The 19,545-nt window shown below is 35.1% G+C and overlaps 1 protein-coding gene across 1 annotated transcript in view; it reads right to left on the bottom strand.

Annotated features, from left to right (window-relative positions):
- LOC150096754 (L-gulonolactone oxidase-like) overlaps nucleotides 1-19,545 on the bottom strand; it is a 108,780-nt gene that overhangs the window by 54,281 nt on the left and 34,954 nt on the right. Inside the window, exons 4-5 of the mRNA XM_090408070.1 lie at nucleotides 13,984-14,081; nucleotides 9,854-9,944 (exon numbers count right to left, since the gene is read on the bottom strand). Coding sequence (XP_090264196.1) covers nucleotides 9,854-9,944; nucleotides 13,984-14,081 — 189 coding nt within the window. The remainder of the gene's footprint in view (nucleotides 1-9,853; nucleotides 9,945-13,983; nucleotides 14,082-19,545) is intronic.

Consider the following 19,545-nt stretch of genomic DNA (forward strand, 5'->3'; position numbering starts at 1 on the left):
GAAGTCAATTGAATAAATTCATATGGAATAAGAGAGAAATTAGTCGGAACACTAAATTAGCTGTATACAAGACGGTGTTCAAACCAGTTTTAACTTATGGATCTGAGAGCTGGGTCAGAAGTAAAGCACTTGACCAAAGACTAGAGACCGCAGATATGAGAGTCCTGAGAAAGATTAGAGGCGTGAACAGATGGCATCAATGGCAATATCATATTAAAAATGAGGATATTAGGAAAGAACTTGACATTGTCAGCATCCAGGAATGCATTAGCAGAGCTAATCTCAGGTGGTATGGTCACTTAAATAGAATGGGAGAGGAAAGATTAGCAAAACAAGTGTTCTCTGCCAAGTTGGCAGGAAAACAACCCAGAGGAAGACCAAGATATAGGTGGATTGATACGGTACAAAGTGCCTTAGACGATAGAAATATAAGATCTGATAATGTTGGAGTCTTGACAAGTAACAGACTGATTTGGAGGAAAATTGTAGATAGGAAGTTAGTAATGATGTAATTTTTTCATGTAGTACTGTCATATCCTGTACACCCCTTGAGGGTACATAGCAGGAATTTGATGATGATGATGATGATTGTCTTTTGATTTCTTCACTATTTGTCATAAAGTGAAGATCTGATCCTGACAGCCTCTATTTGGCCTGAATCCAGCTTGTTCTTCACCAAGTTGTTCTTCCACAATTCTTCTCAACCATTTTTCAAGTATACTTGCATAAATCTAACAAGGAACACTCAGTAGGGAAATACCTCTGTAATTCTCACGTTCAGTTTTATTTCCTTTTTTATATATGGGTACTACGAGAGCTCTACTCCAATCATCGGGAATTCGTCCCTCTGTCCAGGCTTTCTGAACTATGCAGTGCAGCCACTGTAAGACTTTTATACTACCATACTTCAGCATTTCTGGTTGAATATCATCTACTCCTGCTGCCTTTCCACATTTCAAGCCTTTGATGGCTTTTTCTACTTCAAGTATGTATATGTATTCCTGATTGTATGTCTGCTGAGTGGTTTTTAGCACTGTGCTACCATTGCTTGTTTCATTTAGCAATTTTTAGAAGTAATTACTCCATACTTCAAGGATATCTTTTTCTCCCTTTTTTATGTCACCTTTATCATCTCTAACTGCTTTTACAGCACTCTTTCTTCCATTTTTAAGCTTCTTCAACAACCTCCAGAATATTTTGCCACCTTCTTGATATTTATTTTCTATGTTCTTGCCAAAGTCCACCCATGACTTTTGTTTAGCTAGTTTTACACTGTGTTTAGCATTCTTATATTTGTCTCTGTATTCTCTAAGAGCACAAGCTGACTTATTTGCCAGGAATGTTTGATATGCTTTCTTCTTTTCCTTCACTGCCTGTTTAACTTCTTGTGTCCATCACAGAGTTCTGATTTTTCTATCCTTGCAAGCATTAGGATAGAAATCAGGGTTTTCTTCAAGGCTTGCCACTGAATCTCCAAGGTTTGGTTCCTGTTCTCAAACTCTTTCATTTTTTCTTCAATAATCTTTGTGTTTTAGTCTACGGTTCATATCTGAGAGCTGCTCAACTTTTATTTGCATTAAAATTTTCTTACATGTTATTCTTTTCAATATGAAATTCAATTTTATCCTGCTCAAGACTAAATAGTGATCACTTCCAATTTCAAATCCTCTGTACACGCTGGTGTCCTGCACCAGGGAGAAAACATCACTATCAGCAATAACACAGTCAATAAGACTTTTCTTATTCCTTGCCTCTTCTCTCCATGTGAAACTGTGCACATTTTTATTTTGGAACATGGTGTTAGTAATAACCAGTCCATGTCCTGAGCAGAAATCCAACAGGTATTTGCCATTATTATTAGCTTTGCTCAATTCTCCAAATGTTCCCAAAATATTTTTGTATGTCTGACAATCACGTCCTACTCTGCTATTTAGATCCCCAACAAAGACCAACTTTTCCTTTTTCCTACTGTTAAGTTATGAATTTAACTGAAAATTAATTAATTTTCATTTCCTTCAGACTTAACATGCGTTTGCAATTTTGAACATATATTGACATATCAGATGTGCTAAATTACTTCTAACTTACCAGAAACATTACTAAAATGAGGTTATTTATCCATAATTCATGTTGTGATATAAATATTGTGAATTGTCTGTGATTTAAGCTATGTTACTTTTGTGTAAATGCTTGTAAATTTGCTGGGAGAAAAGTTAATCGGATGAGGTGCAGATGGCCAGAAGCTGAACACGTGAAACAAGCACACATGCCCCAAGAATGGCAACCACGTAGCCCCCCCCCCCCACACACACACTCACATCGAAGAGCATGCTAGGGGAGAGTGTGCTGCTACATACTGGGAGACGTAGAGTGACTCAGTCAAAGGGGGAGAGGAAAAGCAATGATGTAGAAAGAAAGGATGGCGTGCGATTTAAAAACAGCAGCAGCGCCTAAGAGAAGGCTTTTTGTCGGTTTTTTTGTTTGGTTTTGGAACCTCCTTGTAGCACCTTCTCGCCCCATGCTTCGACGAGGTCATCGAGACAAAGAGTGAAGGAGCATGCCATGATGTTTATGAAAGCTGGCTGGTCAACGTTTAGCCCAGCGGAAGGCAGTTTCCGATTCCCCAGGAAATAGCTGAGCCATGTTGAGCAAGTTGACGAGAAAACAACGGGTAATTACTTGCGGCTGCGGAGATATGTCCTGTCCGGATCACCAGTGGAACACTACAGATAACATAGAATGAGCCAGGAATCAAGAAGAGAAAGTTCAGTCGTGATGAATGAGATGGCCAAGAATAGTACCCCAGCAAATGGTAATGTAAACCTTATGTTTTGTTAAGTGACTGTGTTATGGGAGAAAGCTTGTAAATTTAAGAAGGACATTAAGTTTTTTTGAGGTTATTAAATATGCTGAGGACTTTAGAGATAGTTAGATTTTGAAGTAGTGATAATATATGAGTTTTTAAAGGAATTAGTGCAGAAGCACGTGGAGGTTACTTTGTGATATGATAAGTGAATAATCCTTAGCCTTGAAGTGTATAAAAGTGCATGGCTGTTCATAGATAGAATTGCATACTGGAATTGATGTGTGTTGCATGCTATGTGAAATTTGGAAGGTTTTGAATATTATATTCATTCTTTGATATTAGTGAAATTATATGTCAGTGTCTATTCATAATGTGTAAATGTCTGAATTGAAATTAAACGTTCTTTTCTTTAAGTTTAACTAGTGACTTGCCTGATTTTTATTTCTATTGCAACTTCTCATAAAATTCGAACCACAGCAGGAGATAAATTGTTAGGGAGGCTATGACTGCAAAACAAGCTTAAGTGATTTAAGATAGTGTACTAAACTGAGTTCTGGTTCCTTGACTTTGCGCTGTTCAATAATCTAGGATTCAGGGTGGTGCAGTATAATAGAAATTTTCCCTGAATCCGAAGAAGGAATCAGAACCAGTACTGAAACAAAGGGGATCGGCATTGTCCAGTAGTAACCCCTTTGTCTTCAAAATCCACGTGTACCATTCTTAAGAGTGAATAATGGCCCTGAATGAATCTTAAGACAGATAGAGCATATTATTTAGACGAAAACTAAGCTAGAGAGATTTAAGAAAAGAATTAAGTGAGAGTTATTTAGAGAAAATAAGTGAAAGGTAATTAAAGTAAATAAAATAATATACATACAATAACTAAAGGCCAAGTAAACACATATTCTAAATGCCAACATTATAACACTACTGTGGATCCATAGGCACAAATAAGTCTCATTGTCCAGTTCCCCATTCAGACATTTGCCCACATCACTCTACTCGAGACTGCCTGCCATTCAAGAAGATTAGCCTCATATTTAGTGTTGAATACTATGGCTACTCCTTCTTTTCCTTGATTGGCATGGCCTGAATATAACATTTTGTATTTATTACTCAGAAAGAACTCACAAGTTTTTTGTCTTTTTTGTTTCAGTCACCCCTATTATGTCGATCTGGTACTTATCTAATTCCTCAGCTAGCTCCATTTCTTTCCATTCAGGCTTCTTATGTTGATAGTACCGATCTTTAACTCTGGTGATGTTGAGTTGGGGTGTGTTTTCAGATTTGTTCCAATAGCTGAATTTTCACTGTTCGCCCTGGTTTCCTGGTGAAAACAATGGGTGCCTTGTTTAACCGGGTGACGCCCCAGCCGGCATGAAATTTTGTCATGTTGTACCATCATTTTGTATTTTGGTTAAAGCCAATAAGAATACAATTTGGTCGGCTAAATCCCACATTGGCAGCCCATCCTCGTTCGTTCAGTATCCAGGTAGATACCAAACAGGGTGCATCATGAGAAGGTGAGGATTAGACATTAGGTCAGAAGCCTTGGTCAGTTCTCTGCATTCCTTTAAAGGCTATGTGGAGGTCTCCTCTCAGTTATACAGCTTTTAGATGTCTATTAATGCAGATGGAGCTATTCTCTTGCAGTTGATAGTGCCTATAATATCATGCACTTTCAACTGAATTGATGCTCTCTTTTTTATTGATTGTTTTCCTATAATTGTATTCAAAATGACTATGAAACATAGCCGAAAATTCAAAAATAAAAAGATTTAAATTAATGTGATTCCATTAATTAATTATAATGAATTCTTCCACTTATGTCTCAATTTTTAGATCAAGAATTAAAGGTCCATGCTCATTTCCTAGCCACACACACAGAAACTTTGAAAGTTTCGAATGAAAACTACAGATCTTATAAGAATGCAACCCCCCCCCCCCGGATTGAGTAAAAAATTCCAGATTATAATCATAAAAGTGATTGCGATATGTAATCTTACAATTTCATCACTGTTGTGAACAGAGACCAGTTCCTTTGCCCTGTGTCTAGTGAGTCACAGTGTGAATTGTAAATTTATAGTGAAACAAATTTAAACAGAAAATACATTTTTAAAAGGTAAGTGTATGTAATTTAATATTATTTTACCTGTTAGTTTTATGATTTGTTTGCTTTTAAACTGAAATAATTTAATTTAGGATTTTGTGATTAATTAATCAGTTGATTTTTTAACAAAATATGCAATTTTTTTTTATATATGAAATTGTGCTGAAAACTGTATTAATTCTGAATACTTTTTTCCCCAAGAATTAAAGATCATTAAAATCTATGTAAAATGAAAATAATGTATTTATAGTTTACATCGACAAATAATTACATCAAAAAATGCTAAAAGACGTTTATTGATGTAATCATTTGTCTCCACAAGCTTCGCTCCCTTCTGGAAAATTTTCTGCAGATGCACACCCATGCATAAGGTCAAATTGATATGAAATTTGTAGCATGGGTTGCACAACCCACACCCAACCGAAATAGGCACGTGATGCCACTGCTCTTCAGTCTGCCAGATCTGTCAATGTATATGTTCTCCAGGCAGTTTATCTAAAATGGCAAGGGAGGAGGGGGACAGAGGAGGAATATTTTCTGGAAGTAAAATCCAAGTATTATGTGTATCAACTGCATATGATCTCTGGCTACTTTTGTCCATTGTGGGGAGAATGCAAGTGTCTAAGAAGAAATTTCACGTTTAACTCATTTTTAGCAGCAAAACCATTAAACCTTCCCCCCCCATTTCATTCACAAAGGTTGTAAGCCTATAGTACATTAGTACCATGGGTTGGTTAAGATTATTCTTTTAATATTTTTTTTATTAATTTTAATTTTTTTTTATGTTTTGATTCTATATAATATGGAAGCCCTGTTCAAGACACCCAATGCGTAATTTTTTCATACCACTTCAGGCCTTCGATAAGTGGTGAGGGGTCTCAAAACATGACAATGAAATTCATCTTCCACCTAAAGACAGTTACAAATATTCATGGTGGGATTCAAACTTGCAACTTGTTGGGTGGAGATATGATAACCACTCAGCCAAAAAGGCTGACAATTTTTTGTCTTGTCAATTTATTTATGTTTGCATTAAACTGAAATAAGTTTTTGAGATAATGTCTCCTGTTTCAGAATGAGATATAAGGGGGTAAAATGTAAAGACTCTTATAATAAATTTAGTTTAATCCTTTATCCAAGTGTGAGCAAACAAATATTGCGCCTGAAAATATCTTCAGGATTGGGATAAGGTAGTACAACACCGAGCAACTCACAGCAAAGGTGGACCAAGCTAACATCAATCCTATCTCAGTATCTCCCATAATGCAAAGCATATCTCCTTGCGGATATGTATAATGTTATGCATTAAGGGAAGGGCCACTACCCAGACTAGTTTCGACCTTTATTGAGGTCTCTTCAGTGGGAGCCAGGCCCTGAAGAGGAGATACCAGGCAGAAGCAATGGCAGGTCATCTTTACCTATAGGAGTTGCCAAAAGGTGTGCCACCTTTTTATTAAATTACTCTGGATTTAGAGAAAGATGCTGTAAAGACTCTTGATTAGCTTGCACAAAATCCCAATCTCAATTGAACAGAATATATTTGGGCAAACTGGAACTTGAAGTTTGATAAATATTAGATGTCCAATACAAATATTGGAACACAATATTTATCAAAAAATGGTGGAGAGTATGACTAGAGAAGCTGAATGTGTGATCAGAACAAAGCAGGATCTATATGCTAATGAGAAGATCACAAAATTAGATAGCAAAATGTTGGATAATAGTAGCTTAAACCTGGACATACTGATGACAATGGTGTAGAAGTTCTTGTTGGCCAACTCAACTGCTTCAAACTGTGCTATTCTGCAGTGGATATCTATTCAAATCATAAGCATGCAAAAAATAAAGGATACTGTTGACAAATCAAATTTTGCACAAAATTTGATATCAAGAATTTGGGTGATATCATTTATTACATTACCCATTTGGTGAGCAGTCAATTATCTGACAGTCAACCAAAAAACTTATTAAAAATTATCTAATAATTTTTAAAGATTGCTGTCATTTGTATATTATGACTTTTTTAAAAAAATGATTTGTATGCCACACTTCCGAGAACCTAGTTTGGCAAATTGCTAAGAATAGTCAATTCATGCTCGAGGGGAGAAAGAAATTAAGGAATGATTTTTATTTTATTTTATATCTTTTTTAATTTTGTTAATACTATACGTACATTTTTTCCAACTGTTATACAAGCAAAATAGTTACTACAATGTTCATAAAAGAAAAAGCTAAATTTTCCGACCTGTAATAATAAATAAACTCATCCCAGAAGATGGATTGATTACTCTAATATCGGAATGGATTCTCCTTCTTGTGACATGCGCAGAAGTGTCGAAAGGTCTCGCATCTGTGGGCGTACAGTACCTGCAAAAGGCTAGAAATCTATAGCATGCTGGTACCATTGGTGAGCTAAGGGTCAAATAACCCGAAAATTCTGCTATAGAGACCAAACATGATATATTTTCAAGGGGCTTCAGAACTCCCAAAAGTGGTGGTGGTGGTGTCATAATGGGCAGTGAAATTTATTACATAATAACCATTTCTCTGATTATGAAATGACAACAATGAAATCCCTAGTGTGCCTGTTAAATAATGAGACCAATTTCTTTAGACATACTGTAAAAAGAATTGCGCAAAATTATTTATTACTTTAACTATTACAGTGTGCTCTTCCCAACAAGAACACGTGAGTTGCAATAGCTTCAATCTTGAATGGATGCTGTTTGAGATGGTATTAGTTTCTTGTGTCAAAAAAAAAAAAAAAAAAAAAAAAAAAAGGTAATATTTAATTTTAAACTGGATAAATGTTACAGAAACATTTAATGATCTTAAAATAGCGTATAGGAATAATTCATGGATGACATTTTCTTTGATGACTTAAAGACATCAGATACCTGAAATACGAAAAGCAGCTAGAATAGACAATATCTGATCAGCAATGCTCAAACATGGAGGTATAAAAGTTTTAGAGTGACTGCATTGAAGTCCAGCTCAGAGCTTCCATCTATGAAAAGGGAAATCAACCTTAATGTGAGAGTTAAAGGATTTCTCTATTAAGTCTTCCAGGAATAATTTCTAGAAGAGAAACATGGAAAAGAAAAACTGGATTCACGACAGAGAGTGGTTATGAGGATCAAATGATTTTCCCTTTAAAAATTTTTGAAAAAGCATGGGTATATGACAAGGTGCCAGGAGAAAAGCAATTCAAAATAATACATTTATATGGGGTAAAATGAGACATTATATCAATATAGTCTATATTTGAGTTGTACACCAGCAGTTAGAATTGAAGGGTGTACAGGAAGATGGTCTGATGTGAAATTCACGTGTAAGATAAGAGTGCACACTATCTCCACTCTTGCTCATTATCACGTTATAAAAGAAAGTGGCATTAAGCTTGATTTCAAAATTGATATTAATCTCAGCTCTTTATGTAGATGATGTCATGACTCTTAAATAAATCCAGAACAAGTCTATAGGATAACTTAACTAAATTGAATAGATGCAATAAATTCATCATGAAAATAAGTAAATAAACAGATCAAAATTATGAAAATAGGCATGAACAAAAAAAAACAGTTTTATCCTGAATGGAAAATCTACAAGTAAAATATTTTGGCTATCACATGTTTTACCAAAATATCTTTGTTATCTTAGAAATGCAATTGCATTTCTAAGATAGGTGTCAAAGCCATACAGGTTTGAAAGTAGTCACCATTTACTCATCAATCTCCAACTCAATATGACATAGCACTAATAACAAAAAATGAAAAAGACATGAAATGAACTCCTTGGAAGAACAGAATGGTATAGTTTGACATTAAGACTCAAGATCAATGTCTGTAAAACAAAGATGATGTTGCTAGCCAGGAATCATAAAGGAAATACTTCAGGACAGCTTATAAACATAAAATTGATCAGTTTATCTATCTGAACTCACTGCTTTCTGATAACAAGAGTCACATGGAGAAAATAAGATGATGGATTACAATGGGAAGATCTGCAATAAACACAAAGATCACATTGGTCAGATCCTTGGTCTTCACTGTGATTCTTTATGGCTCAGAGTCTGGACAGTGAACTAGGCAAATCAAGATCATACTGTTCATAATTTTAAAATGCGGGCATGGAGATGGATGCTTCGGGTTCCTTGGACAGAGAAAAGAACCAACCTGGGCATCAGAGATCAATTAAATCCATCTTGAAATGAGTCATTGCAACATGGTGGAGAGAAGAATGGAAGAGGACATTAAAAAACTCTTCATGCTAAGCAAGATACTAGGAACTGGAAGAAGAGGCAGACCCCATTAGAAATGGCTAGATCAAATTCCTGATCTGCACTTAGGATGACAAAAGAGAGACAAATGGATAAGACAATACATTGGATCACAAGCCCTCGGCCGTGGGGAGATTGACCGAGAGAGAGAGAGAGAGAGAGAGAAAGATTAAGGTTAAAAAAACAAAAACATGATATTTATAGAATATATAATCAATGATAATGAACGGATGCATGTAGAGAAAGAACAAAACAAACAAACAAAAAAAATAAAGAAATCACTTTGAAAAAACAATATAAAACAAGTATGAATACATGGAAGTGATCAAATCAATGCCAATTTAAAATGAACACTAAAAATAAACGACTATAGAAAACAAAATCTGCCAATGTCAAATCACAAATACAACAAAAGGGCATACAATCAAATGCCATTATTAACTAACTACCAAAAAAATATTCTCAGGCAATGCTATTCTAAGAAAATTTACTTTTGCAAACTATCTATTATCACATATTATTCCCATGTCCTCATGAAAGTGAGAACATGAGAATAATATTTTGAGTTTGAGTCAACTATTAAGTATCAGTAACAAAGAACTAATATAAACCTTTCTACCTGTATTAATAAAAAAAAATTGAGAAAAGAATAGCTTACATAAGTGGAAGACATTCCAAATTTTATTCCACTTCCATGGGTTCCTGTGCTAATAGCACCACCTAGAGTTAGGTCTGAAACTGAGCCTAATCTGTAAGAGACGATAAAGGTAAAATATGATAGGCACCCAACATTTATTTTATATGCAAGTAAGTAAACAAACGAACTGTCTGGGGAACATAAATCAATAAATGCTCAGATGATTAAACTATTTCTATCTCTGGGCAAATACCAGTTTGATTTCAATAGCTTAAAACAAGATTAACAAAATCTATCCTACTGTCCTACTTTATTCAAGTTATGATAGGTACCTAACAACTTATTCCCATATCAAGCGGAAAAAAACAAAAACAGAAGTAGCATTTTTTCCCAAAAATCAGATTTTTATCCATCTTCTTTTATATTAAAATAAGTAATTTTTTTCTTTTAAATTCTGTATAAACAAAGTTTTTGTGGGTATCTTTTTTTTTTTGTCTTTTTTTCAGAGATTGATCCAAGAGACTGCATCTTATATTTCCCTCTTTTTCATTGTGAATATTGGAGTACATTTTTGATTGTAATGAAAAGAAAAGTTGGATAGCTGCATTCGCTAAGTAACAGTACAAAATAGAAATGAAGAAAATGTGATAAATCACATTTATTGCTCAGTTTTAGATGGGTTCAGTGACTGACAATAATGAATGATCTCAGTGTGATATGTCTTCATACATTAACTACTTGTATGAAAACCAGGAGCAATCTTTTGAAAATAGTAACACGGAACATCAGAACACTCTACGAGGCAGGCAAATTAGATAACCTACTCCAGGAATTAGAAGTGATGAAGGCCAATATTGCAGGTATCAGTGAAGTGAGGTGGACAGATACAGGCATAATAAGAAGAAAAAAATCACACTATAATCTACTCTGGCAGTGACTTACACCTTAATGGAGTAGCACTTGTCCTAAGTAATAGAATTGCAAAATCTCTACAGGGATATTGGCCCATAAATGACAGAATCATAACAGCCAAAATAACTGCACAACCATTCAACCTGTATATTATCCAAGCATATGCACCAACCCAAGATCACCCAAATGAAGAGTTGGAACAATTTTATGAAGACATCCAAACTGCAATCTCCAGTGCTAAGTCAGATGATGTTATTATAATGATGGGCGACCTAAATGCAAAAGTGGGCTCAGAAAAAATCTCATTTTGCATCGGAAACCAAGGGCTTGGAATCAGAAATGAAAAAGGTGAAAGATTAATTCAATTCTGTGAAACCAATGACCTAATAATTGCCAACACACTGTTTAAACATCCTCCCAGAAGACTATATATCTGGAAAAGCCCTGGGGACATCTACAGAAACCAAATTGACTATATAATAATAAGCAAAAGATTCCAAAATGCAATAACACAAACAAAAACATCCTGGAGCAGACATAGGATCAGATCACAACCCAGTGATTGCAAAAATCAAAATAAAACTTAAGATACCAACCATTCATAAGAGAAACTTATAATTCAGACTCACTTAACAATCAAGAAGTTAAAGACTGCTTTATAAAAGAATTCACAAAATCCCTTAACAAGTCTGACACCACAACTCACACAGAAAATAGAACACCAATTGATGAAATTAACATGAACTGGCAAACATTCAAGAATAGCATCAATGAAGCAGCCAAAAATACATTCCCACAATTAAAAAGGAAAAGGAATAAACCTTGGATGAATGAAAAAATACTGACGTTGATGGAACAAAGAAAAAAACATAAAGAAATTAAAAAAAATGCAGGAAAGCCAAAGAGGAATGGATTAAATATAAATGTATAGATATAGAAAACCTTGATAGAAAACACAGAAGCAGAGAAATGCATGAAAAGATCAGAGAAATGACAAGCAGGACAAATACAGCAAACCATGCAAGTGTCATTAGAGACTTAAGAGACCATATTCTAATGGATAAAAAAGAAATCATGGAAAGATGGATTGAATACACAAGGAAATTATATGAACAATAAACAAATGATATTCCTGAAAAGACTGATTTAGAAGGACCATCCATTTTACTCTATGAAGTTGAAAATGCCGTCAGAAAACTAAAACCACATAAAGCTGCAGGAATAGATAACATCTTGGCAGAATGGTTGAGGGCTCTCGATGAAGGAGGACTGAAATTTCTAACAAAATTATGCAATAAAATATACGAGACTGGATTTCTAACAAAAGATATTAATCACTCAATTTTCGTTCCAATTCCCTAAAAAACAAAAGCTACAAGATGTGAAGAGTTCAGGACAATCAGCCTCATCGGTCAAGTATCAAAAGTTCTCCTACACGTTATTCTTGAAAGAAATAAAAGAAAAATAAACATAGAAATAAATGATACACAAAGTGGCTTCAAGGAAAATGTAGGTACAAGAGAAGGTATTTTCAACGTCAGAACCATCATAGAAAGATATCTAGAAAAACAAAAAGATGTGTACCTCTGCTTTATAGATTACAAAAAGGCCGACAATGTCCAACATGAACAATTAATTGAAATCCTTTCAAAAATAGGCATGGATGGAAAAGACATTAGGCTATTAACTAATCTTTACTGGGAACAGACTGCATCTTTGAGAATAAATAGAGAGACCTCAGAAGAATTTCCAGTTCAGAAAGGTGTGAGACAAGGCTGTGTCTTTTCTCCGATTCTCTTTAACCTGTACACAGAAGAAATATAGAAATATTTAATAAAATTAGTAGCTCAAAGGAATCACTGTAGGGGGCAGAAATATTAAAAACCTAAGATATGCAGATCACATGGTTCTTCTAGCTGAAAACAAATATGACCCTCAAAAACTCTTATAGATGAAACCCTCAAGTATAGAACAGTATGGCCTCAGTTTCAACTTAAGACAATACCAAAAATATGCATCAATATAAAAGGAAATAAATTAGGACAGGTGCAAAAATACATATACCTCGGACACTTGATCACAGAAAATGGCAGGACAGAAGATGAAATTAGAAAACAGATTGAAATTGCAAGGTCGACTTTCAACAGGATGAAAAATCTACTAACATCTAGAGAATTAAATCTGAAAACAAGACTAAGAATCTCCAAATGCTACATATGGTCTACATTATTATATGGAGTAGAGACATGGACACTCTCCAATCTGAGTGTGAAAAAACTGGAGGCCTTTGAAATGTGGATGCTGCAAAGAATTATGAGAATATCATGAAAAGACAAAAAGACAAATGAAGAGGTACTAGAGATGGCAGGCATAAACAGGAGCCTGATGAAAGAAATTAAAAAGAGAAAAGTCAGATATTTTGGACATATTCTGAAACATAACTGCCTACAAAGGACACTTCTCGAAGGAACTGTTGAGAGAAAGAGAAAGAGAGGAAGACAAAGACTGGAGTGGATGAAAAATATAGACGACTGGACCTATCTCTCATATGAGGAATGCAGCAGAGAGGCGCAGAATAGGACATGGTGGAGACACACAGTAGTCAATCTCCTGGAGAGAGAAGACACCTGACAGGACAGGATGAAACCAATGCTAAAACATCAATTTTGTTGGCAAATGTCTTCTACTGAGATAGGATAAGTTTTTGAAAAGTCAAAATTACATCGACAGCCCTTCTAGTATTATATAAGATAGTCTATTATAATTTTTAATTACAAGTTTAATTATAAGAAACGTTTCTATAGTTTAGTAAAAAGAGAGGACTGTGACCGCCACTCCCTCATCTTTGCAGACTTCTGCCTCGACTTTCCCCTTTCCTTACTGGAACTAAATAAAAGAAAGTAAAGGAAAACAAATCACTCTTCATGGAAACAGCTCAGTCTTATGAAAATTGAGACAAGGAAGAGGATATGTAACTGACAGCAGATTTTCACATGTTTGCATTACTCAAAATATTCCTTATAATCAAAAATAAAACTACAAACTTATAAAACTCAAAGCTAATCTGTATCCTAATAATTAGCTCACAACAACTTGTTTACATTATCAGTACATTAATGATAAATGTACTATATCATTAAACTGTTAGATTATAACTTTCGTGCAAGACACTGCAGCACGAAACACTTTCAAGGAATATTAAGAGTAAAAGAAATTCATATTAATTCAAATATACCTACACAGATAATGCTAATCCACATTGTAGAAGATGAATTTCATTGAGTTCTTTCAGAGTAATGCCAGCTTGAACTTTTATGGTACAACTGTCAGCATCTACCTGTTTAAAAGTAAAAACAAACATTTGTAGGAAATGTAGCCAGTTTATAAAATGTTGAAAGAAAAAGGTTTGCATTAACTGATATTAAACTGGAATCTGTGTTAGCCTGTTTAATTTTCAATTTTCCATTTTCTCAAACCAAGTCACCATAGTTTGACATGGTCCATTACTATGTTGCTACATAATTGTGTCACTTCTAAGGAAGTACTATAATACATAACTGTCAATTTTTAGGGAAAGACAACGTATACTGTTATATTATTAAAAAACTTTAATTAATACTTCCTATATTTCGGTAATGTTACATTACCATCTTCAGAGAACATAAAATTAATGATATGTGCACGCAAGCATTAACACTGTACAAATATGGCTGAAGACAACAACTGAAGTTGGTCCTAGAGTCCTAAAAGATGCCACCAAGTGGGCTAAATTGGATAGTAGTTCTTGGCTGTTGGGCTGATGTTCTAAGAATGCAAGCTTCCCATATTTGAGGCAGTCTTATGCATCCAAATTTGTTGAGGTTTGGGGAGTTTTTTTAGAGCTGAGGCTGATTCCAGGAATAATCTTTCATATTTATACTTGCTGCAGTGTAGTAAGGTAGCTTTCTTCCAGCGTATTTTGTGGCAGGTGTCCAAAGCATGGCCAGCAAGTCTTAAGTGGCTGTATTGGTGGAAACGGATATAATCCTTATGTTCAGATATCCTGATATTAGCTGCCCTGCCTGTTTGGCTGTAGTAAGACAGTTTGCAACTACAAGAACCTGGTATACTCCAGGTAAGTCTAGGGAAAGTGGCTGGTCCTTGGGGGAGCAGATAAGAGATGCCAATTTTTTATATGGTTTATAACAAGTCGTATTTTTTTAGGATTTTTGTTAGCTTTTCAGAAGTACCCCGAACATAAGGAATGGTGATAGATTTAGAGTAGTCCTTGTTATGGAGGTGGGTTGAGGTTAATTGGTTTTAAAATTTTTTTTATTTTATAGGGGTTGTAGCCATTGGCTACAAAGGTGTTAAGAATATGGTTAAGTTCAGTGGTAAGGGCATTCTTATCTGAATTGATTAATTTTGCCCTGTTATATAGGTTTTTTATAATCCCATATTGTTGGGAGGGGGGGGGGGTGATTGCTGGTGAATGTATATACCTGTATGTGTAGGTTTTCTGTAAACAGAGAAAGCCAGGGATCCATCAGGCTGGAGTGTAATCAGAGTGTCTAGGAAAGGGAGATTGCTATTGTTTTCTTTTTCCAATATAAACTGGATCCTGGGGTGTTGATTGTTTAAGTGTGATAAGAAGTTGTGGAGTGTGTCCAAGCCATATGGCCAAATAGCGAACACATCATCTACATAGCGTAGCCAAACAGTGGGTTTAAGTAGAGCAGAGTTTAAGGCTTTTTCTTCAAAGGTTTCCATAAAGAAGTTGGCCAGAGGTGCAGAACCCATACCTCCCCTCTATTTGTTTATAGAATTTTCCCTGCAACGAAATAGTCTAAGTTCATGATAAACTGAAATAAGGCTGAGATAACAGGAGGAAATCTGGCTTGGATGAGGTCCAAAGTATTATTGAGTGGGACATCGGTGAATAAGGAGGAGACATCAAAATTGATCATTATGTCAGTGTGTTGGAGTGAGAGGTTTTCTACATTGGCTTTAAAGTGGGCTGAATTTTTTATGTGTGAAGGCCCCAGTATATTGTGTGAGCACTCTCGCTAAATGTTTGGTTAATTTGTATGTGGGGAATCAATGTCATCCACAATGGGACGTAATGGCACATTCTGTTTATGGATTTTTGGAAGTCCATATATTATGGGTATCTAAGGTTAAAAGGTTTTAGTTTGTAAGTCACTTCCTCATGCCAAAAAGCAACCTTCTTACCATGTTAGTGCCTGCGTGCACATATCATTAATTTTATGTTCCCTGAAGATGGTAATGTAACATTACCGAAATATAGGAAGTATTAAATAAAGTTTTTTAATTAATATAACAGCATACGTTGTCTTTCCCTAAAAACTGACAGTGTTATGTATTGCAACATATAAGTTTATCTACAAGATTACTATAATACAGACAACAAAGAATTGCTTATAAAAGTCAATAAACATTCACGAAATCCAAAATTCCTCACCTCAATGGAAACTAAGAAAAGCAACTTCACAATATACCATCATTGACATTACACTTAATAGATAAAATGATAGTTCTGTTACATAACTCTCAAGATAGAAAGTGTGTGTGGATTTGGTAGCTATCTGATCTGAAGAGTATGTAGCATGATAGCATGATTCATCATCTCATACCATGAGTTTCTATTTCAGTGAACTACAATCCAATCATGGCAAGTTCTATACTGGGCAATATGAATCAGCACACTGCTGTTTAAATGATATCTGTCATGCCAGCAGCAATCTTCCATGAAAACCAAAAGTTATGAAGTTCAATATAAGATTCTGGCATAAACCACTTCAGTTCAATACCCTGAAATCCTTGGAATAACCTCCTGATGCATGATGGGAGGAATGTATAATCTTTTCCTCATCCTCTTGTCCCTTTACTTCAGTTTATGTGGATTGACTGTTTCTGGACTTTCTTTTCAACACTACATTTCCATAATGTATCAGATACAGTTGATCTTGGATGTTCTAATTTTGCTGCAACCACGTGACTACTTGACGATCTACGTAACAGCATATGATGACTCAAGTAGTCTGCTTACTCAAAACTGTGGTTCATTTTCAGTACTCTACATAGCTACAGACATTTAGAATCATCCCTTGCCTTTATACCACATGGTTTATCACTGGTATGTAATAGCCGAAAAATGGGTAGCGTCCTTATAATTTGCCACACAGTGTACATGATTTATATTTAAATTCCTTTTCTGATCCTATTAATACCTAATAATTATCAAAAATAATTTGCCCAACAGTATAATATCATTTCATTTAAGTAAAGTTGAAAAAAAAAAAGTCCTAAGATCAACATGCGATAGTTGAAATATTACAAAGCTGGAAACAACAGGTTTTTTCTGATGGAAATTTTTCATTTGCATGTAAACCTGCATTTATACACATCCTATTTATAAACCACTGAGATGTTCTCCAGGATGTTGTGATTGAATCAACTGACCAATATAGGATGCGAAGAACCTTTATAAGGGCTTTTCATCTGTAGGCAAGTTAGCTAATCTTATATTGAGGTGGCAGGTTTTCCTTCTGGAAACTGGAAATTCAGTATGAAACAAAAATATAAAATTCTGAATTAATGAAGTCACAGAGTTCTAAAAGTGCTGTATATGAATATCTGTGCACAACAGAAGCACAGTTCCTACGAAGTTCAACTGAAATTTACTCAATCCGAGGTCAAAAAGTAAACCTTCTGCTTTTGTCAAATACATCATCTGACAAAGGGCAGAAGGCAAGGCCCTCTATCAGATTTGATTAAATGCCCTGGAAATGTCAAGAACGACATGAACTTTCTCCAAATCTTTCAATGGCTGGTATCCAAAGGGTGGAAAAATTCAGCTAGATACTAGAAGCACAAATTTTGGACACCATTGTGATCAGTGGAAATATCATCTTTACCAGATTTACAGGTATCCAGAGGTATCAGATAAATTGAGGATTTATCTGATATCTTTCTAAGAAAAGATCATATTGATTAACTATTTGTCTTAAATTTACAGCCAAAGCAACTAAGACTATGGGGGCTAGTGTATTATCTGTAAATTGTGTTCTGGCTGGTTTGCAGAAGGGGAATCCTGCTACATCCATATGAGACCAGCCAACTTGCCTTCATCAGTGGGAGACCCAATAAAGGTTAAAATCAATCTGGGAGGCAGTGGCGTTACTAGAGCTTTTGCCACCTGGGGCGGTCCCTGAGTTTGCTACCCCTTCTCAATACACACCAAAAATACTACAAAAAGTCAAAATGATGTATAAGGTAAGGTTCAACGTGCCGCCCGGGGCAGACTCCCTCCTAGCTACGCCACTGCTGGGAGATGGTTATATTTCATAGCATTATACACACCTCAAAGGATGCGTGCTTTGCTTTATGGGATACTAAGACAATTAATGTGAAGTTATCAGCTTCTATATATACAAGTAGCCTAGTGGTGAAGATACTTCACATGCAAACTTTGTTTGCTTACATTTGGATATAGGATTAAAGAAGAATATAATTTCTTGGTAAGTTTAAATTAAGGTGAAGACTGGACATTAGGTGAGAAGCTACTATTGGTTTGCTGCATTTCTTAAACAGCTACATTGGGGTATTCCAGTTATTTAGCTCTGACCGTTAGGTGACCCCAAAACAACAATAACAATGAAGAAAGAAAAAAAAAAGGCATTAAAACTGCAAAGGTCATCCCAATTGATATACCACTGTAATGCCAAAGGACAAGGTTGAGAGTGACTGGGTGTAAATCAACCTGTAGAAAATGAAAAACTGTAACTGGAGTTGTTACAAAGAAAGAGCAGATAGCGTATACTGTCATGAGAGCTAGTTACAAGAAAAGATCCAGAATATTGTGAGAATGATGAGAATTATCAAGTATTATCAATTCATGGAGGAGGCAAGCCAATTTGAATTATGAATACTGAAGTCTCAAAGATAGATGAGCTCACTGTTTGGTTAATTAGAATGTAGACAATCAACCTTTAACACAGATCTGCTCTGTCTCAAAACCTATTTCTAGGAGATTTTGAGCCAGAGATCACGAAGAAAGGATTTAACACGTTGACCGCCCGTAATGTTAAAAAATTTTGTGATCCCCCGGGCCAACTTCTTTTTGTTTTACAATTTGCTGAAAGTAACATAAAATAATCATATTTTATCTATTTCATGCAGCTAAATAGATTTGTTAAGTGCGAATCACGTGTGCACCGCGCGGCCTGAGAAGAATTTTTTTACTGACTGGGTCGAGCGGTGCACATGTGATTCGCACTTCACACAAAGTCAAACTTGCATATCAATGATGCGTATGAACAGTTATATGCGTTCAGTGCTTTGTCTGGTGGAATAAATTTGTTATAGTGATAAATATTGTTATAAATTGCCCTAATATGTTAGACTGTGAAAAAGAGCAACGTCATTTAGATGCCTTGATAAATGAAGTTCTATCTGATGACGAACCATACGAATATTTGTCGGAAAGTTACAACGGATGTGATCTTAGTTCTGTGTCCAGATTTTGATTCTCTCATTGCTAGAAAGAGAATAAAAGTATCTACAACTCGTAATGCCGAAGTTTTCACTCCTAATACATCTCGGTTTACTGCTGATAATTCTGTAGAACAAACAATTGGTGATGTTATAAGAAATCTGCATTTGACTAATGATTCTTCCTCAGATGAAATAGTTGGAAATGTGAATTCAACCTACCTACAATGGAATGAAATTACAGGTGATAATCTAAAACATTTTCAGTTTGTGGATAATAATTTTGGAATAAAACAAAATATTATTGA

The sequence above is a fragment of the Typopeltis vanoorti genome, chromosome 18 (genome assembly GCF_054136105.1).
Source record: "Typopeltis vanoorti isolate ZY-2024b chromosome 18, IOZ_Tvanoo_1.0, whole genome shotgun sequence".
NCBI classification, from domain to species: Eukaryota; Metazoa; Arthropoda; class Arachnida; order Uropygi; family Thelyphonidae; genus Typopeltis; species Typopeltis vanoorti.